The sequence below is a fragment of the Drosophila guanche genome, unplaced genomic scaffold, assembly GCF_900245975.1.
Source record: "Drosophila guanche unplaced genomic scaffold, DGUA_6, whole genome shotgun sequence".
Taxonomy (NCBI): Eukaryota; Metazoa; Arthropoda; class Insecta; order Diptera; family Drosophilidae; genus Drosophila; species Drosophila guanche.
The window spans coordinates 3,388,535-3,413,230 of NW_022995745.1; the positions used below are offsets into that span (position 1 = coordinate 3,388,535).

General features: G+C 43.8%; 1 protein-coding gene across 1 annotated transcript; it reads right to left on the reverse strand.

The window, feature by feature from the left end:
- Window positions 1-1,044: 1,044 nt before the first annotated feature.
- On the reverse strand, window positions 1,045-20,013 carry LOC117580811 (allatostatin-A receptor). Its single transcript, XM_034267526.1, has 9 exons — window positions 19,500-20,013; window positions 9,492-9,681; window positions 9,314-9,409; window positions 8,735-8,885; window positions 3,730-3,848; window positions 2,566-2,641; window positions 1,665-1,820; window positions 1,481-1,589; window positions 1,045-1,055 (listed from the first exon to the last, which is right to left on the reverse strand). The coding sequence occupies exons 1-8, from the start codon at window positions 19,801-19,803 to the stop codon at window positions 1,485-1,487; spliced, it is 1,197 nt and encodes a 398-aa protein (XP_034123417.1). The 5' UTR covers window positions 19,804-20,013; the 3' UTR covers window positions 1,045-1,055; window positions 1,481-1,484.
- Window positions 20,014-24,696: the final 4,683 nt, after the last annotated feature.

The window sequence follows — 24,696 nt, forward strand, 5'->3', positions numbered from 1 at the left end:
CTTAAGTCTCATATGCCCTACTCCACACTGAAATAAGCATTAAGCGTTGAATGGCAATCCCTGCTGGGGACGATTTAATTAGCATAAAGACTTGATGAAAGGATTATACACATATATTCATGAATGCGTTTCATTTGCCATCGAGCTTTGAGAGTATTCGAAAATTTCAATTAGGATTTTGTGTGTCTCTCTCTGCTCGCATAATGCTTTGCTCAAACATCCACCCACATATATATATCTACAAAATATTATCCAAGTATTCATATAGGTTTCATCTTAATTACGAGTTACTTCAGTTATTTCTTGTGCTACTCTTTAAATGTAATATGTTATGGTATGGTTGTAATAATGGCATAAAAAACAATGAGGTTTCAAAAGTGTTTAGTGTAAAATGTTCAACTGCCACTCGATGGATAAATCTCTGTCCATTATAACTTTTTGTGTGTGTGGCATTTTTGTTAATTATAAATTTCTGCTATTAAACGCTTAATGGCTAAATGACACTCATGCACAGAGAGAGAGAGAGAGTACAAACAGAACGTACAATTGGCCAATTCGCTTCCACATTTAGTTACAGGAATTTTCCATTAACATGGCCTTGCACTTAAATCCTATTTTGCATTCATTTCATTTGTTTTGTCAGCCCTCCACCACCACCCACGTCTTCATTCCTTTTTATGTAATTGTTATGCTTTTTTTTCTTGCTTTCAATGTTTTGTACATTTCATTTCGAACAATTTAATTGTAAGTTTCTTTTTATCAAATGTTTTTTGCATTTTTCGCATTTATCTACTTATGTTCTTATATCTCTAAAAAAATGTACACAGCGTCTTAATTACGGATTACAGAACTGAAACATATTTGAATCCACAAATATTACCATAAGAAAATAATAAGTCTGATTAGGTAACAAGGACAATTAAATTCTCCTCTTGGACATCAATTGTTGAGTAAACCTTGGATGCGCCGCGTTCTTTTGTATTTGTGTTGAATTTAAATTCAAATTTCCATTTCTTTGGTTGACCATTTCTATCATCAAAAAAATATCTTCAGAGCTGCAAAACATAGAAAAAACAAGAAAATTATGTCAAAAGTCACGCGTATTATGCAATTTTTGTAAGCTATTTTAATTGCCTTGCAAACACTTTTATTTGCAAACATTTTGGATGGACAATTCCACAATCTGGAATTTGAACAAAAGTATGGATTACCTTTTACCTTTTTGCCACAAACTGTGCTAAAACAAATATGCAACACAGGAATACGACCAGTTTATGGCTGATGAAAAAACTTCTGTGCAAATGATATCCTAAAAATGCTACTACAGAATTTCCCTGGAAATGCTTTTATATTATATTATTTGGCAAAACTACTTTAATAAATATTGCAATTTATTTGCACACACTTTCAGTGAAAATATGTCAACCGAAATGGTAGAGTTATAGTTATAGTTATAGTTATAGTTGATATAGTTACTCACCCGCTTAGAGCATTTCAATATTGGATGTTCCGTTGCCGGTTGCAGTACGCGTGGTCTTGGTCACTTGTTGATTGGCCAAAAGCGGCGGTGGGCTGCCACACCAGACCACCTTGAAAGTAAGCAAAAAGCAACAAAGTAGCACTAAGTAGGCACCCACAAAAAGAGGAGGGAGCTGTTGTCTTACCTTGCGGAATGCCTTGCGGAAGTTGTCGGAGAGAAAGGCGTAGAGTATCGGATTGATGCAGGAGTTGGTGTAGGCCACCACATGCGATATGATCTGAATGATGACCGACAAGTGACTGCCGCCGTACATGTCCAGTGCCTTTAAAACCAGTATGACCTTTGTTTGTTTTTCGTTTTTTTTTGTTTAAAGAGAGAGAGAGAAGTAAGTTATCAGTGGAGATATCCATATGTTGGCACTGATAAATGCAATTTGCACATCTTGCCTCGAGTGTGTCATCTGTGTCGGATTGCGTGTGTGTAATTGTAATTTCATTTGTAATTTGTGAGCACATTGATTTTGTGCAAACACTTTGTCTGTCCGTCTGTCCGTCTGTCTCAAGCTAAAGGCGAGAGTGTGCCAGCAGCGAGCAACCAAAGGGCAGCAACAACAGCCAGCAGCAGCAGCTGCCGCCAGCTTTGGCCCTGGATTATTAAACATTTCAGCAAATAAATTGTGCTCGAGGATGTTCTCGAATGGTGTTTGGCATGGGGTGTAGTGGCTGAATCACAAATGTCAATTTATCGCCACTATCCAAGTATCTTGGTTACTGTTTGCCAGCACATTTCAGCAGCAGCTGTTGCTCTGCACACATTGCAAGCACTTTGAATCATACAGAAAGAACTTAAAGTGATTCAAGTTTTGTGTGTCAATTACTTCTATGTTTCAAGTATAAGAATTAACTGTGTTATATCTGTACAACTATAATTATAACACACGGCATGGCCGATAATATGAATTAAATGATGTGCGAAAGTATTTCCCTTCATTATTGATGGTTGATCAGATTGATCCGATTAGAACTACTAATTATTATGTGTATTAAGTACTTTATATCTGAATGGATCTTTGAGTGTCTACTTACATGGATGGGCAGCCAGCATATGGCGAATGCCAAAACGACAACCACTACCATTCGTGTGACGCGTCGCTTGCCCTTGCTGCAAATACATTTACGGGTAGAGTTAGTGGGGTGGTGCATAGTAGATATTGGGCATAAATTATGGCACCGTTTAGTTTGTGAATTTCGCATTGCACGCGCTTGGCTCTTTTTGATTTATGAACTTTTCGTGCAAAGTGCGAATTTCCTCTGTTGGCTTTCATTTTGGTTTAAACATTTAGCGGAGCGTTCCAGCAACTGCAATTTTCAATTGAATTTTATAAGCTCTTTGCGAGTATTTACGTGACTTCTTTCTTGAATTTCCGTTCGATAATTAAGTAACTGTTTTATGTTTGCAACTTTTCCATTTAATATTATTTCATTTATGATAAAAACAAACTTGGCAAAAGTTCAGGCCACGTTCTTGTCCGAAAACTCCCGTCGAACTCCTGTCGAACTCGAAGTTTTCGAGCTTGAACTGCGTGTTTGGTGGGAAATTGCAGGAAAGTTTCGCTCGAAATTGATGGCTGGCTGGTGACTCCCCCCCGATCACGTTGCATGCATTTGTGGCAATGCATTTTCACTGCTCAATATGACTTTAAAACTTGTGTTTTTATGTATACCTTTAATTTAAATTTATAATTAGTTGGCGACCATCCGCAAAAGAAGCTGTGGACACGATTGAAAAGCCAATTTTATGTTTGAAAACTCTTTGGAAATTCACATTTATGGTGTCCATGATGCATCGTCTTATGTTCAGCCTTAACTTTGATGAAAATGGTCGCAACTTAAACAAATTTGTGCACCTAAAAGCCTCTCCCTCAATGCCTTTTCATTTGCTTTTTCTATGAGTACATAGAGTTAGGGCCGCTGTCTTCTCTGGGGAAGTATCGCTCATGCGGAGCCGGCTTATGTGCCGTTGAACCCACGCTGCAGAACACTTAAAAATGTATGAGGCAAAAGCTCACGGGAGCCGCCTACTGCTCCGGCCTAATAAAAAGGCATTCATCATGGTGCGCAGCCTTGGTCGCAGGTGCGTGCAAAACAACAAAAAAAAAAAAAGAGAACGGGCAGCACATTTCCCATCGTGTGTGAGGCTCGATGTGGAATTATATATATATTTTCTTTGGTTGTAGAGCGCTTACTCACCGTGACTCGGCGGATGGCTTGCAGCCTGGAGCACTTTTCCACAGGCGCGCCAGCATGCCCATATAGAGGAAGCAAATCAGCGTCAGGGGTGCCACATACGATGACAAGAAGAAGGAAACCTGCAACAAGAGGTGGTAAATATATTTATGGTCTGTCTTTGGTTGGAGTCGTACTGGAACTCGACACAGATTTGGCATTAGTTTTAATTGCATTTCGCCCCACAACCCAAATGCGGTCAACAATGGTCAAAGTTTTCTGGCCACTCAATGAACACAATTAGGGGCTGCTGCCTGGGCCACACTTCCTTGGTCAAGAGATAGAATAAGCGTAGGGCAGGGCAGGGCATGGGTTTGCATGGGGCAAAGTTTTGTGTTCAAGGCGGGAGTTTGAGGCGGGAGTCGAGTCAAGTTTGATGGTCCCCGCTTAGCGATGAATGTGCTAACAATTGATTTACATTTGAATTTATGCACTAATTCATTCGATAAATGATAATCGTTTAAGTCTACAACTTTTATGCTTCAATTTTGAGCATCTTTTTTAGGTTTAATTGCTACCAAATCAGTTTTCAGTCATTTGTGCATCGCGGCTACAAAATTAATTGACTAGAAAATACATCAACATATTCATCAGCCTCTCCCGCTTATCGTTTAACCATTTTTTGCTTTGCATTCCATTTGCGTTTTGTTATTACTATTATTATTATTTTTTTTGTTTTGTTTTATGCCTGTCTCTGGTCGAAGGTTCTTGCCTCTGCCAGCTGCCCTGCCCTGTCAGCGGCTTTTGTTTTGTTTTGTTTTTTGTTGTTTGAAAGCGCTGACCCGTAATGCTGCCCAGATACCATACCAGAAATGAGTACCAGACACACATTTGCAGCTGCCTCTCTGCTGCCAGACAAAAAGAGAATGGAAGGACGCTACATGTCTGTGTCGGATATTTATATTGTGTGATTGTGGGCCATGAAAAACTATGCCGAATGGTTTTGTTGAATGGACATAACGTTGGGGGGGCACTTCCCACGCTTGAGTCCATGGCGTAGTCTGTGAAATCAATGAATCGAGCAATGAATAATCCCCGAATAATAACTCTGTTGCGATTGTTAAACAGTCATGAATCGGGAGTTGAAGTGGCAATAAATCAATGGGACATGAATCGTAGATGCAGCCAACTATTATGTATCGAAAGACTTTCTCTTGGTTTTCATTTCACTTCTCACCACTTTTCATTGCACATTCAACGGAGCAAAGTGGATCGAATTGTAAGCCTTTCATGCGCTTATTTCATGCCCCAAAAAGTAGGCAAGAGCATTGGCATTTGTTGGTTCTGTGGATCCGTAAACGATATCCAATCAGCTGCCGCGTGCATCGCGGCTTCTTTCGGATGAGAACCTTCAGCGGCGCGGCATTAAATTCATTCGGTGGCTCCTCAAGTTTTCGAGTGGTTGCTGGAGCGCGGCTCGTCCGGGGCTGCTTTCAGCCGAGTGTAAATGATTTAAGGGTCCGACGCCAGCCAATGAATACAATAAAACACACTCCACGCTCGGGAAATATGCACAAAGGTGCAAGTCGAAAATAAAATATATATTCGGATAAATTGCGAAAACCACGAAATGAAAGCAAATTCGAAACAGCAGCAGCAGCAGCAGCAGGAGGTGAAAGGTAATGAAATGGAAAACGAACAGCAGAAAAAACAGCAAAAGGAAAAGGAGAGAGAAAGTCAGAGTCAAAGTGTGGGGAAAAAGCGAAGGGACGGACGACAGCTGAAATCGCGCATGCCGCAATTGTTAATAATCGCTGCCACGCTGCCACGCTGCCACGCCATCACCTTCTCACTGTTCACGGACTCCTTCTCTCCGCTACGAGACGCATTCATTCATATGCAGAGAGTGACAGAGAGCACTGGAGTGAGAGCGGGAGCGGGAGCGGCAGCGGGACTGGTGGGTAATGCCTGACAGCTATGGAATCGAAATCACTTTGTTGGGATTACGATTACCTACCTACCCGTGGCCCATGGCCAATGAACATGTCGTTTGTTATCGACAACGACAACAAGGCCATTCCCGAGCACTGACATAATTCCCACTGACACATCTGGGCTTGTAGCCCGGATCTGGATACCCGGTCTGCTCTGGGCTTAATGATGCCCTCCGATTCTTACTGCTTCCGTCAGTCAGTCAGTCAGTCAGTCAGTCAGTCAGTCAGTGACAGTCTCTCTGTATGTTTTTGCTTTGTATTTTATTTTTGGCACGGGTGCTACTGCAGCATTAATTAAAGTGTAAATTGCAAAGGAAATCGTTTGTAATGCCAGTCAGGTCGGTACAATAATGTTAATGATATCTCGCCAGGGGGGCGACTGTCGCTGGCGCGCACTCTCGCCAAATGCTGCAATTTATGGACACATTCATCCAAGACAATGGGACTTATGCGCCCCTCACCCAACATTATATGTGCCTGATGTGTCCCTGCTGCTTTCTCCGTTACCTAACGGCTTCTTATTGTGCGCGGTGCGAGGCCTGTGGTTGGTCGAGCAGCGATAACTGTGCAAAGCTGACTGCCGTGAGAGCTTTTGCAGCGCTAATGCCGCTCAGCTGATAAGTATGAAACTTTAGCTGCGATCCGATCGGTTTGGCTTGGCATTGGCTCACGTTTTCCTTGTAATTTATTTCCTTTTGCTCTTTAAACTTTTAAAGTTGTCAGCCAAAACGTACCCAGACAGGGGCTAAATCGACACTTAAAAGCGAAACAAAAGGGAAACTCATTGACAGAGCAAATCATTAGCAAACATTTCCAACATTTGTTTTCTATTGCTGATTTTTTAGCCATTTCAATGCCAGACGCTTGGAGCGTCAATGAACCGAGACAAGCAGATGAACACACGCATCCAAATATCTTCATAGGATGTGGAGTTGAGGAGCCTATAAACTTTCACAAGCGTCGCATAAAACTTCATTTTATGGCTGGCCACTTAGGCAATAGACAGAGACACAAAGATGTGCCTTTACGCAAAAATACAAATATTTCCTGAAGCGATAAATACACACACACACACACAATGGATATTTGGCTATGAAGTTTTACAGCATAATCGAAAAAAAACGGGATGGGAAATAAAAGTTACTAAGACTTAGGCACAAAACTTTTTTTCGGCCTTTAAACTTTATGCGAATCCCAATAAAAATCCATAAACTAAAGTGTGTGCCATAAATTAAATAGGTTTTCTTTTTCCGCAGGGTGCAGCTACTCATAAATTGCTCATATTTTAGTATGGCACCGAAAAAGTGTGCCTCGGATGTTAGCCATAAACAGCGCCTCCGCAGGGCACTCGGCGAAATGAATCAACTCACCAACGACCGATGAACCAGAGACTAAATAATTATTGGCCAGTGTCCAATGTTTATGGGTATGGTTGTGAGTGCGTCTCATCCTTAGCCACCGTTTCATTGCATTTGTTTTGGGTCGCAAAATGTAAATCCGAACTTTTTCGAAAGCGTTCGCCTTCAATCAAGGTTCTAGGTCAGAGTTGACACATCAAAAGTTCGCCTTTGGCCCAAACTTTTCGCCAACAACTTAACGGTCAAAACACCCACCATACATGTTTTTTTCTTTTTTATTTCGGCAGAGTTAGCAGTAAGATAAATACTTTTGTTTCTTTTGCTTTGGCCATTTCTAGTCCTTCTTGGTGTTATCTTGTTTTTCCACCACTCGTCTACCCACCTCACCCCAAGACACAGTTTGTTTTATTTTTATGGGATCTTTACGATGACAACAATTTGGTCGTTAGTTTCGTTCTTCGTGTGACTGATGCGTGGCCCAAGTTTGATCCATTTTTATTTTATTACCAGACAAGGACAAGGTCTGACACGCACACACACAGACATGCAAAATTGACCCTGACATTGATGGGACATTGGGACAACAAATCAAACAGCAAACTGCAGTTTCGATTCTCTATTGAGCTGCTTAACAGAGTATCCGAATGTGGCTTCCTGCTCGTGTTTTCCCAACCAATTGCGATTTATATGCACAGTCACGAGTGGGGGCGAGCAAGGGACATCCGTATCCGTAGCCGTATTCCCGTACCGGTCGGTATTCGTGACATTCCCATCAAAATGATTCGAAGCGAAGAACTGTGCAATTTGCTGTGGCAGGTGACATTTTGGGCGAACAGCCTGACGAGTGCATATTAGCTGTAGGAGCGTCACTGCGGAATGGAGAGTGGAGTGAAGTCAGTGCTCCATCTGTGGCATAGGAATGGGAGCTGACGACAAAGCTCAGTCATCGCTTCTAACTCGTAGCTCTCAGCTCTGGTCTCTGCGCTGTTTCTGCTCCTTCTGCTGCCAAACAACTGCGGCTTCCTGTGTAACATCCTTCCGGCATGAAATTGCTCTGACACGCTGACACGCTGACACGCCAGACAACAGCAGACAGGGGCGTGCCCTTGAGGGGTAGAGGGAGAGTGGAACTGGAACTGGGACGAGTGCTGAATTGATTAATACACAAAAGTTCGAGTAATAAACATGGCAAACGGAACATGAAACCCTCCCAAAAAGATGAGCAACTCAGCCAAACGGAAAAGGCATTTCGGATAACTCTGATCTATGCGTGGGGGGAGCGAGACGCTGAGTCCAAGGATAATGATGATGGAATCGCACTACTTACTCCCCCAATAGCTGCGGAAAATAATTGCAAAATACGACACTGAGCAGGAGCAGGAGCAGGAGGCATTCAGTGTGGCAATGTGTGAGAGTGAAGACACCTGATTGAAGACTGGGGGATGGACGTGGTGCTCCACACTGACCGAGGAGCGGCATGTTGCCCTGATTGTTGGGTTCCATGCTCCTTTGATTGTGCTGACAAGCTGTCGCCGCGACTGGGGAGTGGCTGTGGGACTGTGCGCTAAGTAGCAAAAACAAATTGCACTCTTGCCCGGGCCAGCACTTGGCAAACTATGACTTGATTTCAACAATAAGCGATCTGCTTCGCGCCTGGATGGGCTTGGAAGTACTTACCTGAAAGCCAACCAGACTCCACACCTCCTCCTCCGTGGAGAAGACGCAGGCGGTGCCGACGTTGCCACGATACTGATAGTTGCGAACCGAGTGCGACAGAGCCACGGGAATCGCTGTCGTCACAATCGTTATCCAGGCACACATGATGGCTCTGAATGGGAACAGCGAGACAAAAGTTGAGAGTACAAATTAATGAAGGTTCTTCGTAGATCGGTGGATTATGAGCTCCCATCTTTGCCGGCACTCTGCCCCTGATGCTGATGATGGAACGTTTAGGGTCTGAGTGTGGAAATCCCTTTGAAAATTTCAGGTGTATGTGACACGGTTGAGCGATTCAAGCCAGCTCTGCCCCTGGGCATATTCATGTAACAATGAATGACAGACAGACAAAAGGTAAGAGGCATCCAGGGGCTGGGAGCTGTAGGCAGAGCTACTGTACGCTAATGACGAGGCCAGAACAAATTGATGCAATTACTCTAGCATCTAGATGATGTGGGGACGTGTGGCTGGAGTGCGGAATGAGCTGGAGGACTGCTCGTTGGAGGAGGGTGGAGGGTTGGTTGGGTTAAATGAACTTACAGCGTGGCATTTCGCTCTGTGCGCAGCGACATGCTCGTCACTGGATGCACAACGGCCAGGAAGCGATCAAAGGACATCAGCACCAATGTGTACACACTGCAACGTCAACAGCAAACGGGGTTAGTCATAAGTTACATAACTTACATGTGGGTACAGTTGCTGGTTGCTTGGTACCCACCTGCAGTGGCATGTGACCACAATCATGTACTGGACAAACTTGCACCACATATTGCCAAATGGCCACTCGGGCAGCACGTAGTCGGTGGCCGTGAATGGCACGCAGAAGATGACGAACAGGATATCCGAGACGGCCAGGTTGATAATCAGCAGATTGGTGGTCGAGCGCATCTGTTGGTTGGCAACCACAACTGCAAGAGAGACACCAAAAGGTTGCGTACCGAAACGAGTTAGTTTTGTGATTAGTTTGTGGTACATTCTGGGTACCATTTCTCAACAATGTCATTTATGGCCTGAGAACTTATGGCTAGCTTTTGCAGCACTTAGCTTTGGAATGCCTCTCAAATAAATACATTCCTCACAGCGATCAGAGCTTGTCTCGCATAAGAAAAGTTTACAAAATTTCTTAAAGCATCTTGCTTTCTAATGTAATTCATCATTTTTTGTTTCTGGCTCTCACAAATCTGAAATTGTGAATGTGCAGCATCTCGCTGCCACGGCAACTGTTCAGCGTTTATCCATATTTTTTTTCGCTCTCTCTTTTTCGCCCACGCTTTGCCCACGAAGATTCTCTTTTCGACCAATTACGCGGACAAAAGGCAGCAGGAACAGCGAAGACCGAGGAACGAGCCCGACCCCCGCGATGTGTGTGGAAACTGTGGAAGGGAAGCAATGTTACCATTTGTTTTGTGTTGTTGTTTTTTTTTTGTCGTTTTCTGCATTTGTTTTTTTATAACCGGCAGGGCAAGGGTAGCAAATGGGGTATATTCGCTGCTAGGGTGTGTCTGTAACCAACCCAATGAAACTGAATTTTCATTTCTTTGCAACAAATTTACCGAATTTGATTAACTAATTTGTACTTAACAGAAAGGTGAATTTAGTTAATAAAACAAATTAAAAGCTTGAGCCGGACAAGTGGGTATTTTATGGTCGGAAGATGGACTAAGGCCTGGAGTCCTTGTTAGTTCTTTGTGCTGTGACTTTGCACGCTCTCTATCTGCCACTCTTTTCTGTCTTTCTCTTGCTCTCTCTCTCGTTTCACTCAGTGCTTTCTGCTTGTAGGAGCCACTTGCAATTAGCTAGCAATTTATGTTTCTGCTATACAAAAGAAGCGTGACAAAGGCGGCATCGGCAGATGCCCAAAAGAGAGAACTAGGTGGGGAGAGAGAGAACAGCAGAGAAGCAACACAGAAGAGGGTCAACGGCGTTGAACTGTAACAAAAGTTGTTGGCCCCTTACCTCAGTGGCGGTGCGGTGCGGTGCAGTGCAAAGAGCAGATGAAGATGAAGATGAAGATGAAGATGAGACGTTCGTTACCCGCCCAATGGATTGATGTGGGGCACGAGGCCAGCAGCAAAATAATGTCAAAAAGGCAACAATCAAACGGCGGCGGTCGGGCGGGGGTGCAAAAGGTCGCAGAAACACCAGCAGAAGGGCCCCGGCACCCACAAGTGGAAAAGTCAAAGGAAACGTGGGAGGAAATGTGTCGCGACAGCAAGGCGAGGCGAATGCGTTTGACCGCAAATCAATTTCCTCTTCAAATATATATTTAGCGCAGAATGTGCCCAAGGTACACACTGAAGGTACAACAACTGAAGCGAAACACCAAAACAAACCACAAAATAAGCAGCAGCAGCAGGTAGGAGGGGAGTGGAAAATGGAGCCGCAATGGAGCAATAGGAGTACACAAAAAGTGAATAGGAATCAATAGTAATGACAACAAAGGCCAGGCACCGCAGGAGAAAGCCACCACAAAAACAATAAATAAACCGGCCAGCAAAATATATACAAAGATATTTGGGTTACACGAAGCGTATGTACGAGTACTCGAATTTATGTACAATATATGTAAAGATGTATGTCCAAGTGGGTAGCAGCTGTGTGCCAGCCATTGGGCAAGTCCATCCGTAAATCCATCCATCCCCCCCCCTGTAGCCCCCTTCTAATGCTGATTTGCTCCTCCTCCTCTCAGTGTTTGTTGCCTGCCTTCAAATACTTTTGGCACTTGACTTTCCCTCTAAAGATATGTATTTTATGTGCAGCACATTTCTGGCACACGAACTTAGCATCAGTGCAATGGCCAGCTACATGGAGGGGAGTCTGAAGGCTGGCGCTGCAGCTGTGCTAGGCCTCAAATGGTGCATGAAGTTCAACCCTTTTTTGTGCCCCACTATCCACGTGCTTTACACTTTTGTTGGTATTCTGTGGCCATTATGGTTTTGACCGTAGCCAAGTTTCTGGCTTGGGCATTATCAATTAACAGAAGAGGACACGAGCAGACACCCACACGGCTACAGTGTGCAACCCTTGTGGCTAACCATTTTTTTGTGGGCGCGATGTTGACACACAAAAGCAGCAGCAGGGCCCGGGCCCGGGCCAGTGCCAGTGCCAACAGCAGCAGCAGCAGCAGCAGCTCAAAAAGAAAGGGTCTCTGCTGGCGTCCGGTTACGAGTCTGGGATCTATGTTGGGGCATTAACTTTTTCCCCGCCATTAAATGAAAAAAGTCTGACATTCTTTTTTGTGGTGCTCGTTTTTGGGGCTCGGTTCGTCGTCTCCTCTGTCCTCTTGTCTGGCTGGCATTTTACAAAATAATAAAGAGTAGCATAATTTATGAGATCCACGAAAGAACCAAGGCTGGCGCAAACTTTTTCAAGCGCAAAAAACGCTTGTTATTTAATGCCAAGGGGAAGTGCAGGCCATGGAGCCATGGATACGAATAAGCAAATAATCAGGCAACACTCAGGCGTGTGTGTCCTAGACAGGATTTCCTACTTTCCTACTACTCGCAGCTCGGGCATATAAATTCACTTTTATTGAACTTTTATGTCAGCCTAATGCCCACACCCTACACACTGTCACTCCCTTCCCCTTCCCCTTCCCCCCCAAATGAGCGTGTGTGGAGCTTGTTATTGATGCACTGCAAGTTTGCCGCTGGGTCGCACCGCTTTGATTTATTATGCAAATGCAGTCTGTTTTCCCCACCATCTACATCTAACTTTACTTAAAGTAATACTTAGGCAGCAGTGCTGCTACCTTTTGGCGCAAAGTTCTTAATAAATCCAAGGCTAATGGTAAGTTATTATGAATTTGGACCATTACTTATGCTGTCATTAAAACATTTAGCACATCAAGTTTTCATTCGGATTAATGGCCATAAATTGCAAACGATTTTCTGCACATTTCTCAGCTGCTTTTAAGAAATTTCAACTTTGACCTAAGGTTAAAGAGTTTTTTCCCCTCAACAAGTGGAAAAGCGCTCAAATACTTTAATTTTGCTTTCACTATCCTTTCACTGGAGCATAGACTTTAGTGTGCTGCTGGGCACAGCTGAGTTTTGGGCGTCACATTTGGTTCTGGGTCTGTGAATGCCCGTTAAAACGTGCGCACAAAAGTGTGCTATGAAAACGGCATTTAAGCAGCATATGGCCACCATATATTCCTGTGTGTGTGTGTGTGTGTGTGTGTGTGTCTGTGTGTGTGCGTTGGGCAAATTTACACACAAATCCACAAGGCGTACAAATTTATTATCCAGCGTTGATAGTGATAAAATTTACAACCAGAATTGAGTACATCGCCTAAAAGCAGGCAACACAAACAGAGAGACAGACTCCAAACAATACCCAAATGGGCCACACACCCAACACACAAAAGGCAATTGTGCGTGGGTCTCTCTCTCTCTCTCTCTCTCTCTCTCTCTTTGCATCTGTCCCTGTCCGTGCTCCTTGTACATTCGTCATATTTATGCTTTTTTATGGGCCATGTACAATTTTATTGTTTTACTTTTCAATGCAGTGTCTGTCGGGTTGCGTTCCGCACCCGCACCCGCACCCACACCCACACCCACGCCCGCACTCGCACACCCACAGAATACATGTGTAGAACATTCCATTCAAGCCCCGAACCGGGAGGAGAAGCGGTTGGGCCACGAGCCACCGCCTCGAAGTAAGAACAAAGGCTGTCAAGCAGGTATAAAATGCCAGACAACATTCTGTTCTGCACTCCCCCTGATGATGATGATGATGTTGATGATGCTGATGCATGCTATTCCCGAAAACAATTTCCACCAAGATTCAATCACAATTTTTGGGATTGTTCTTTGCTTAATATTCCAACCAGCCCAAAGCTGGGAGCTGACAGTGGAAACTTTGTACGCTTAGCGCTTTCGCAGGCATGGATTACCCAATTGTGGGAACATCTTTTTATTTGCCGACTCTTTTGCCCCTCCGTGTCTACACCGTCCGCACACACTTGTGGCGCACTCTTGTCAACACATCTGCGTCCATGATGGCCATATGGCATCGCCTGCCGCCTTCATGGCCAGGTGTACAGCCTCCGTTCGCCCACCTAAACTCTGCCACATGCCTCGCTTGGCCTTGGTTTCGGGGGCCCAACTGGCAAGTGGCCGTCGATTTTTGATTTGTTTTGTTTTGTTTTGTGTTTGTTTGCCAGCTGCTCGATGCAATGGAGCCTCAGGCGACACATTTCTAGGGAAAGCAGCATCAGTCTTCCTTTTTGTGTGTATCCTTGCAAAGAATTCTGATCAGCCGAATGCTCAGGCGAATGCCTGTCTGAATCACATTTGTTTCCCCATGATAATGCTGCTTATGCTGCTTATGCTGATGTTGATTCAGATGTTGATGTTGATGTCGTTGTGTATTTGGATGGTTAATCATCAACTGTCACAGTGGGTAAGTCCGAATTGATTGCAGCTTGACAGTTGCGACTCAATAAAAAATCAATATAAAACAATTTGAAGAATTTAAAGTCTAGTTTGTAGGCCTGATGCAAAATCCCAATTAAAAAGCCCGAAAATGTATTGTCAAATATCCGAAACTTCAGCACTTTTTGAGAGCCAGAATAGACATGATTATTGGCTTCAGTGGCTTCCATTATTGAATTTCCCATGACAGGCAAGTGTGTCTGCGCCTAATTGATATGTTCGTCCGTGGCTTGAAACAATATTTAAGTACCTTCATGTATATCGCATTTCTGTGTTCTTTATTTTGGAAGACTTCAACCACAGAAGGGAAAACAAATCGTTGCCCAATCGTATACATTGCGCCCTCAGCTACTGCAGTCCCAAATAAAGTCTTTTGTGCTTTTTCCATTTTGTTTCTTTTACGTTTTCCGTTTTGTCTAAATTTCCTTTGGGCTGTTGTTTCTGTTGCTGTTGGCCGATGCTGTTGTCTTGTCTTGTCTTATTTGTATAGGCTGGCAAATGAAGCGACCAAGGCCCGAACTCACGATGCCGGGTAGGATAACATCCAGCGCCGCATCATTGTCTTGTCCGGTTCTTGCAGCTCTCGAGATTGTAGAAAGCACCCAAGAAAAGGGACAGACAAAGGGACAGGTTTTGTCGTTCTATTTGTAACCGGATATTTATGTGACACAACAGGATGTCTCTGTCTCTCTCTCTCTCTCTCTCTCTCTGTGTGTGTTTCCTTATGAAAATTTAAACTAATTGCCTTTGTTAGGGAGCGACAACTGTACTTGTTTCCCCTTGCTGATTGCAGGCCGCCCCAAAATATTCCTGCATATCCTGCGTTCTGGGCTCATCATTTATGCACTTAATGGATCTGGCCTAAGCCCCGGCAGGCTCAATGCAAAAGCACACACACACACACACAGACCTTAATTGGATCATTAAACAGAGGCACTGCCGAAGATAACAGAACTTGGAGACGTTGTTACTCGCAAAATTTTAATTGGGAATAAATGTCGATGCAATTAAAATGTTGAGTCACAAAAGGAGCAAAGCAGAGCAGAGAAGCTTCCTAGTGAGTCGTGCTTAAATAATCGGACAGTGTGATTTCATTATGCATTAAGTGCAGGCCACTTAAAGTGCCTTAAACTTCCTTTAAATTGCTTCACTTATTTGGAAGGTTTATGGGAAAATTGTAATGATTTTTGGAGCAGACAGAGGCGATTGGTTAAATATTTCCCAACTGAACTCTGAGTTACATTTGAGGCAGTAATTTGTACAATTAATGGCATTTGACTGTGCTTTCTCGATAATTACATTCACGTATTGAATTCCTTGAAAAGAGCAGACAAAAGCTGCATGCCATATACTCGTAGTAACTAAAAGCTGCTTGCCATGGATGGAAAATAATGCAATTTGGATTTCTAATCAAGTGACAGCAAAACCCGAATCAAATTGTTTACACTTAACCAGTCGGAAAGTGCCACCGGCCATGGCTATGTTTGTGTACATGCGAATGGGATACGAATACGGATACACGGATACGGAAACGTGGAAATGCACACAGCATTTTCACAGCGAATCGCCATAATAACAATAACAAAAGTGCACACAATTTACGGCTCGTGTCAATGCCATGGCCTTCAAATGCCGGATCGAATGGTGGCAGCAAAACACAGGTGTGAAAGCTGCCCGGCCCATGCCTACATCATGGTCATGGCTATGGCTATGGCTATGGCCTCAACCAAATTGTATTACACTTTCATGTAAGTTGATTTTGTGGTTCCATCTGTCCAAAAGGATGGAAAGAATGAAACGAAACGAAACAAAAAGGAGAAAGAGAAGGAGAGTGTGTGTGGAGCTGTGTGGGAGCTGTGTCGAATGTGAAACATGTTTTTGGTTAGCATTTTGCTTTCGCTTTTTTTGTTGTTGTTTTTTCTGCCACCATCCAAATCAAATTTGTCAGCCTTGTTGAGGGGGCAGAAGAGGACGACACACAAAAACTAAAAGTGGCGAAAAAAAAAAACAAAAATAGGTGGAGAGAGAGAGGAGGAAAGGATTTTGACTGGGGACAGAGTCACGTTCGTGCTCGTCGGGCCAATTACAATTTTATAACAGAATTTTGCTGCTGCTGGCCCAGTCTGCTTTTGCTGCTCAAAAATACTTATATCCATGGCGCTGCTGTCAAAGCGAACTGTGTGCTGTGTGTTGACAAAGGCTAATGCAAATTGAAGTGACAATGTGGTCCGACTACTCTCGCCTCGTGTTCGGAAAGCATAAATTATAATTAATCGTACACCCCACGCAGCAGTGCGGGAACGGACGGACTATCGGGTGATACTCTGATTTCGCACTGTGTTCTCTGTTCTCTGTTCTCTGTTGTCTGTTGTCTGTTCTGTGTGTATGTTTTGTGGCAGTTGCTTCTGCTAAATTTACACAAATTGCTGTTGACAGTTGTGTCAGAGTTGTTGTTGGTTGTTGTGTGTGTGTGTGTGGGTTCGGCAGAACTTATGAATACATTTGGCAAATACATACAAAATATATATTTACGATACTCCGTTCTGCAGTGCCCTCGTGTTTGAGTTTTGGTGAATTGCCTGTCAGATTACCCCACAACCAAATGCGATTCATATCACAATTCACAATTCACAAATAGTTTCGGGCTTGAGGGGTTTCCCGTTTTTCTCTGTGGCGAACCTTATGCAAAAACAATATTTATATTTCAAATTTAATACTTTAGAACTCGCTGCTCATAAGTCCCCTAAGGTGACAGCAGTGCGGCCGTCCATCTATCAAAGTTTCAGCCTCCAGTGACGTGGGTGGTGTGTGCGTGTGGCTAGCATATGAAAATTGACTTATCCTGCCATAAAATGCAGATAAAATGCACAGCTCCTGGCGCAGCTCTTGAGCACCCACCCAGACACCTCCGCTGATAATGATGCTCTGATGCTGTCCTGATGCTGTAACCTGCTGCCTCTTTCAGCCGTTGCCTGGCCGTGCGTAATGGCATTTTGACAAATTATCTTCCCATAAGCCATAAATACACACACTAACACACACACACACACACACACACACACGTGAAGGCAGCCAAATCGTGTGGGTTTGCCAGTGCTGAAGTACGAGCAAGAGTGTGTTGGCTTAAGGGCTCTGTTGGATAAGGCTAAGAGTTCATATCGAAATGAATGATGCCCACGAAAAGCTATATAATTTAAGATTATTTTAATATAAATTTGCCAAATATTTGCCAGAGTATCCCGCTGCTGGTCGTGACATTTCTGCCAAGATTTTGTTGTTGCTCTCACTTGAAGAGCTTGACTAAGAAGTTGACTGCGCAGTTCCCTGCCGTGAAGTGTCTCTAATTTTTGCTTTCATAATTTGCCATAAAATCCACACGTTCATTTACAAATCATTTATCATAATGCCGACAACGCAGCTGACAAAGTGGCTTTACACACACACTCACAAGCAGCAACAGCAGCAGCAGCAGCAGCAGCAGCAGCAGCAGCAGCAGCAGCAGCAGCAGCAGCAGCAGCAGCAGCAGCAACAGCAGCAGCAGCAGCAGCAGCAGCAGCATCCGAAGAGAGAAGAGGCACTGCATACATAAAAAGGACAGAGAGAGAGAGAGAGAGAGTGAGAGAGAGAGGGAGAGGCAAAGCGAGAGTGGCGTGATGGGTGTGGCGAGGTGGCAATAAGATACCACTTGCGACTTTAATAAAAGTTTTCTTGCTCTGCAAAAGGGGGAGGGTGGTGGTAGAGCTGCCACACAGTTTTTTAGTTCGTTACCCGCGCCTGAGTGGGCGTGTGGCCTGGCTTGGTGCGTTATCCTATGCCTGACCATTTCTTGCACTTTAGCGAAAAAGTTGCTCATCGTCCTCGTTCACGTTCTCATTTGCCAGGTCTCTTCATTTAAAGCGATGAAACGCACTGTAGTTATTAAGCATTCCACGAAGACCAAAATTAAATTCGCTTTTATTTTAAATATTTGTTCAAGCTGCCACTGCCTCGGATTCCTTTAATTTCCACCTTTCTGTGAGCTGATGAGCTCAAGAGCAAGACTTGAAGAAGGTGAGAGAGAAAAGTGTCAGTGCTTGACGTCATGGCTCTACTTTTACCGTTACACTTGCAGCTGCTGACTCTTGATACCCCTTTCATTTTCGAGCATAAGAGCATATTGTTGTCCAGGGGAAAAAGTGTGCAAGCAAAATTAAATTACTTTCACAATTAAATTTATACAAAAATGTCAATTTCGTATATTATAAAATTGTATTATGGCGTATAATTGTAGAGTATTTGTCTAGTCAAAATGCGGTGCATGCAGCACTGCGTACTTTTTTGGTTGTTGTCTTATTTTTAGCTTCTCGTATTGCTGTTTGAGCTTGTTTCCCTTTTTTTGCCTTTGTTGTTGAGGCTTTGCAAAAAGCGAACTGGAGAAAAGCAAAGTGGGTGTGGCACACAGACACTCAGCAGAACACTTTCACATGCACATATGTATGTGTGTACACACTCATTCAAGCTAAGGTGAGATGGTGTCTGAGATTCTTACACCAAGGTTGCACCACAAGAAAGTAAAAGCAAAAAAGAAAAGCTACGCCCGTTGAGATTTAGTGATAGAGCACACACACACATGCACGTATGCATATGAACATTTCACTCGAGAGTTTGAGGTAGGAAACCCCTTAACTAAGCCTCATTTGAGTGCCCGCTTCCGAACGTAAGAACCCGCTTTTCATTGCCTACTTTTTGGCGCATCAAAATCATTCATTCGCAAGGCTGCAGCTTCGGCTGAGGCCCTAAGCAACCAACCGAATAAACTGACTAATGAAGTGCAGATAATACTGCAGAGAGCACTATTTGGGGATTCATATTTATGCGAAATAATTCAATTGGATTGATTCAACTATCGAAAATGAGCGACAAGTATATGGCACTGTTTGCCTTGTAAACTTTTGCAATATTTGCAGAATTGCAATCATAATGATCGCATCAGGGCATCAATCAGACCCTTTCCCTTGCTCTTGCCCACGTGTTTGCACACTCTGCAGGATATAAAAAATCAATTAGCTTTCGCTCGAGTGCGCAACTTTTGCAGGCGTTTTTATGGCTTGTCCCAACCCCCTTTCGGCCAGTCAGCCTCCATTTTCATTTGCAATTATTACGCATAATTTGCCAGGGGGGGCCCACCACCAGAGGTCGCTAATGAAACAACTGTTGGTGGCTGGAGCATTTTTTCATTCTCTTCTTGCTGGCGCTGTGGCCTGCGTTTTTACGATGCGTACGAGTTGAGTATGGTTGAGGAGACTTACCCAGTATGACGAGGCCATTGCCGAGGAGTCCGGCGAAACCAATAATGCCAAAAAAGACGGGCACTATGGTGGATACAATGCGCTCCAAGGGCCAGCTATCCGGATCATAGTCCATCGAATCATTCGCATGTTGGTCGTTTGTGAATAGATAATTACTCGAGTTGTTGCCATAGTTGTTGTTGATGGTGCTGTTTTCATAGTTGTTCATGTTGTTCATACTGTTGCTTGTGGCCCCCTCACTGGCCAAAGGCCAACTGCTAATTAGGGCGCCCAACAATAGGGCCATGGCCAGGCTTTTGCCCATTTTGATGCCTCTCCTACTATATGGTATACCTTCTATATCTTGACTCAATCAGACTTTGTATTTTTATTTGTATTTGTATTTGTAGTTGTGTGTGCGCGCTTTTCGTACAGAATTTTAATTGGTCTTCTCCGTTACATTCTTCAGTGGAATTTCACTTTTTGCGGGTGCATATATTTCATCATGTTTGTGTAACATTTTCACAGTTGTAGCACGCCCTGAAAGAGAGACAAATTGAGGAGTGATATGATAAATATGTACACGTATATCTGTATGTGTGTGTGTGTTTTATCGACACATCTCTAGCTGTGGGCACAAGTCAGATACTCGCCATGGCTGCGGAAGGATGGGTGGACTGTATTTTTGCTCGCTCAAATAAATGCAAATAAAGTGTGGCCTACCATGGTTGACCAGGGGAAAAAAGAACGCCAATGATTCGCTAATTGAGTGACGGAAGGGACAATAAAAACGTAATCGAAACGTGCATTTTTTCAGGTACATCAAAGTTACATCGTTGGCATGGAGGTTGTACAAAATACTCTGTGGAAAAACAGAGCCAAGCCTAATATTCGTTCCACTGTTCCAAAGCCTATCATCTGCATAGTCATGTAAAAATTATGCAAAAAATAATTTAATTCCATTACACGAATGGGCCAATTCGGGGCATGCCAGAGCGGGGTAGAGGTGCATGGAAGAGAGCTGTGGGAGAGAGAGAGAGAGAGAGAGAGAGAGAGAGAGTGGACCTTGGCAAACATTGATCACATTTGCATACATTAATAAATAACACTGATGTCGAAATCAGGGCCAATGTCGGAAACTCAGGGCTGTGTCAAAACACACACAAAAAAAGCAGAAGGAAAAAAAAGGAAAGCACATTACGCCACGTGCTGTGTGCATCAATTAGCCAGGGAAGGATACATAAATATGTAGAAAAATATAAACATATTCGTACACATGTTAGGATCCAACTCATGCCATGTTGCTGCCATTGAGCCATTACACTCGAATTGCTGGAGGGCCTGCAGGACGGGACAGACAGGACGAACTAATCGAGGAGACATATGGGCTGTCATGTCGTGTCTGAAATGGCACGCACCAAGGGCTGACAGTTGGCTTAAGCTGTCAATTAACATATTATTAGGCGACTAGCAAGCAAGCAACAACAAAAAAGAACAGCATTATATGCTGCCGCTGATGAAGAGCGCAATGATTTGATGGCATCGCATAATTGTGTACGAATCTCTGGATGTTATTTCATACAACAAACTGCAAGAGAAACAAGGCCACAGCAAAATTCCATATACAAAGTACAGAAATGTTCCCTCCCTGCAAATGGCATATGACTCACTCAGAAGACGATTGACGACGACTCAGCATGGACGATTCGTTGGCGGAATAAATGTGGAGAAGAAAAAGTAGATGCAAAAGTGGAGCAAGGCATTAGCATCAAATTGGTATTTGCAGCAGAAAATTGGACCCCGACTGTGTGCATAAGTTTTGGCAGACAGAAAGACAAACATAAATTATGCAGATGATATCTGGAGGCTCGAATTTTGCATGATTTCTGTTTGCGCATGCAACAAATTGGCATTTTCTGGCCGAGTGACAAGCTGAATTATTGCTTTAATTAAATCCGAAAGCGCAGTAATTAATCCGCAATGTTTTTGCCACTGCGCATTCATTATATTTATTTGCTTAACGCTGTCCAAAATAAGTGTGTACTCAAGCTGGCATTATGGACTAGTAAACGGTATTTAATGTTGAAGTCTTTTAAATCAAATCGGCAAGGAGGAGCCATTAGATGCCGGAGTGGAGCTTGGAGCTTGGAGCTTGGAGCTTGGATAATGGGAATGTGTGAGGGTGAGGGTGAGGGTGAGGGCAGACGCTCAACGATTTATGTTGAGCATTTTAAGCTGTTTTGATTTACAGCTTCTCCGGGCGCATTTCGCTCTGCGGCAAACTGTTTATGGATTAAGAGGCGAATAAAAGAGCTCCAGAAGAGCGTCCATCCGTCCATCCGGCAATCCTCGTTTCAGTGGCTCTTCCTGTGTCTGTGTCTGTGTCTGCGTCTGTGTGAAAGTGTCACGAGGGCAAACCGGCCATGAAATTGAATTTGTTAGTTGTTCAGTGCCGCGGCGAAAGGCCGCTCTGCAGGGCACTCGAGGCACACAACAATGTCCGTTTTTGGGGCACTGGGATTATCTGATTCATGGATGAAAAGTGCGGAAAGATTTCCAAGTCTAGCTAAAAACTTACAAATATATTTGTGCTATGTTATGTCATAGCCCACAAGATATTTCGACCTTTGACTGCTTCACAAGTGTATTTAAAATTATTTATTTATAAACCAACGACTGGAAGCATCATTTAATCGATTCATAAATCATGTATGGCCACTGTAGTGCACAGATCTGTATCTCGTCTGCGTCCTTCCAGTGACAATCCGCTGCAATTAGTCAGTCAATTTTTATCCGGCTGTCGCGCTGACTTTGATTGCAGCTGTGAATCGTCATGGATATGCATAGCTAATCCGATTCGAAGCACAAAAACGAATTGGTATATCGAGCTTGGAGATTGCAGATTGGTGAGTCGACAGCAAATCCACTTAATGCCCATCACTTCGCATGTTCAATTATGTCTTTGAGTCTATTCATGACAGCTTAAGCTTTTCAGCTGGCTGTGCACCAGTGCAGTGCAGTGATTCGCCATCATTCACATCAATGCCACGCCACACACTCACACACACACTAACCCAACCCCAGACAGTGAATCAGTCAGTCAGATGGCGAGATTACGTATACGCAGAATTGTGTGCACCAAAAAAGAACTTCGTAGCAGCACTGCCTCACTGCAACACATGCAACACAATGCCCCAGAGTCTAGAATCCAGAATTTAGAGCCACAAATGCAAATTGCCTTTGGGATCCATGGGCATGGCCATCGCTCGTATTTCCTAAAGCAATTCCACTCAGCCCTGCCGCAGCCACGTCAATCAATTGTGGGCCATGACAACCCTATTGTAGGCATCGGTGAGCTGATTATTTCATTTATTTCAATTAGGACTGGCTTGGGCCGGGGGCTGGGGCTGGGACTGGGGCTGGGTTGGCTTTTAGCGTGAGCAGACCGGGGTAGCCCGGGGGTCCTGGGCTCGACTTTTGCCGCTCATGTGGCTTTTATGAACGCTGCCGTTCAATCTAATTGCGTTTTTATGGCCTGAGTGCGAATCATAAAAGCAGCAGAGCAGAAGCACAGCCCCATGCCAGAGCCTTGGAAGCTGAACTAAAGGCAGTGGCGAGGCAGCAGGAAATAGGCAACGGGCAACGGGCAACGGGAAACAGGCAACAGGCAACAGAAAGAGCCAAAGGCAACAGAGCAACTGAAACAACAAATTCCATCATAAAATTAGATGCCTAGCTGTAGCCGCCAATAAGCAGGCAGCATCTGTTCTAAATTAAATATTAATAATTAAATAACTCAACAAAAAATGAGGAAAAAACCAACGAACGAACGAACGAACGAACAAAGCCAGAAACGCAGCACTAAACACCCTTTAAAATCGCTTATTACTGCGGCATATAATGTAACAAATCTCTGGCGGGGATTTTTTTATGGGTATAGTTCATAATTTATATAATAAAATGTACTTATGTGATCGTGGAGGTGGGCTGAGCTCTTTAAAAGCTACAAAACATTCCTAAATTATTTGCTAAGCATAATCGTGGACCTTTTACTTCAGAGTACACCCAGAACAAGCTTCAACAAGTCTTTAAGGTTGCTGTCGCTGCCAATGCGGCGTATGAGCAACGCAAAAACTTTTCCCAGCTCCATGGCGAATGGGTTGACTGTGTCTGTGTGTGTGTGTGTGGGTGCGTGGGAAATTGCGGGAGGTTGAGTCAGTATGAATTTGTGTGTGTTGTTTGCGGCTGGCAAATGTGGTTAGTCCATTAAAGAGTGGCATGCAATAGAGAACGATGCGATGCGGCAAGCGCTTTGATTATAAAGTGCCCACGAGGCAGGAGCAGGGGAAGTATAGAAAGAAATCAAAGCATTTACAGCTCATAAAAGTGGAACAATCGAACAGTCCTGTAAATATTTATCTATGTAGGAGCACTCGTATGTGTCAGCAGCATAACAATAACCCTTTTCAATTCGTTTTATTACACCGCAAGAGCGGAAAGTAAAACCAATAATAATCTGTGTGCATGGCTGCCTTCAAGCTGTTCGAGTAATTGTCCAATTAGTTGTTCAACCTCATAATTGTGTGGAGTAATCAATGCAATAAATCGATTATTACTCGCTGATCAACTGAGTAACCAGAAGCCATGCTGCCATGGTGCCAGGAAGCTTTGTACGAGGAGCCTGTACTCGACTGCACGCCCACATTTCGCATCTGTCCGACTTCCACATTCACAGCCACATCCACATCCATTAGAGCGCATGCAGCGAATGCCGTTTGCTGCTTGTATGAAATGAATATGCCATTGAAATATTTGCATTGCCAGGCAATGGCAGTGGCAAACGGCAAACAGCAAACGGCTAAAAGCAAATGTCGTGTATGGTGGGATGGCACAAAGGAGAGGCTGGTAGACCGCTTCGGCAGCGGTATAGGTGGACGACCATCATGGCATGGCGTATGCTTAATATTGACATTATGGGTTGCATTTAATTGGAACAGGAACTCAGTCATCCATCCATCCCACACAACGGCACATTTGAATGACGCTTTATGTGCCATTTGCCAGTCGCCCGTCTAAAGGGTCCTTCAAACAAATTGCCTATGGAATGGACAGAGTGCAACGCCAAAAAGCCACAAAAATGTAATTAAAGCCCGGCGACATTGATAGCTGAAATGACAGATTGTCACCGCTAAATTCATTCAAAATGCGCATAAAATCC

Coding starts and splice junctions, on each gene's coding strand:
- LOC117580811 (XM_034267526.1), bottom strand. CDS start 19,803: ATGGGCAAAAGCCTGGCCATGGCCCTATTGTTGGGCGCCCTAATTAGC. Junction 9,682..19,499: donor CAATGGCCTCGTCATACTGG/GTAAGTCTCCTC, acceptor TCTCTCTTGCAG/TTGTGGTTGCCAACCAACAG. Junction 1,590..1,664: donor TCCGCAAGGCATTCCGCAAG/GTAAGACAACAG, acceptor CTTACTTTCAAG/GTGGTCTGGTGTGGCAGCCC.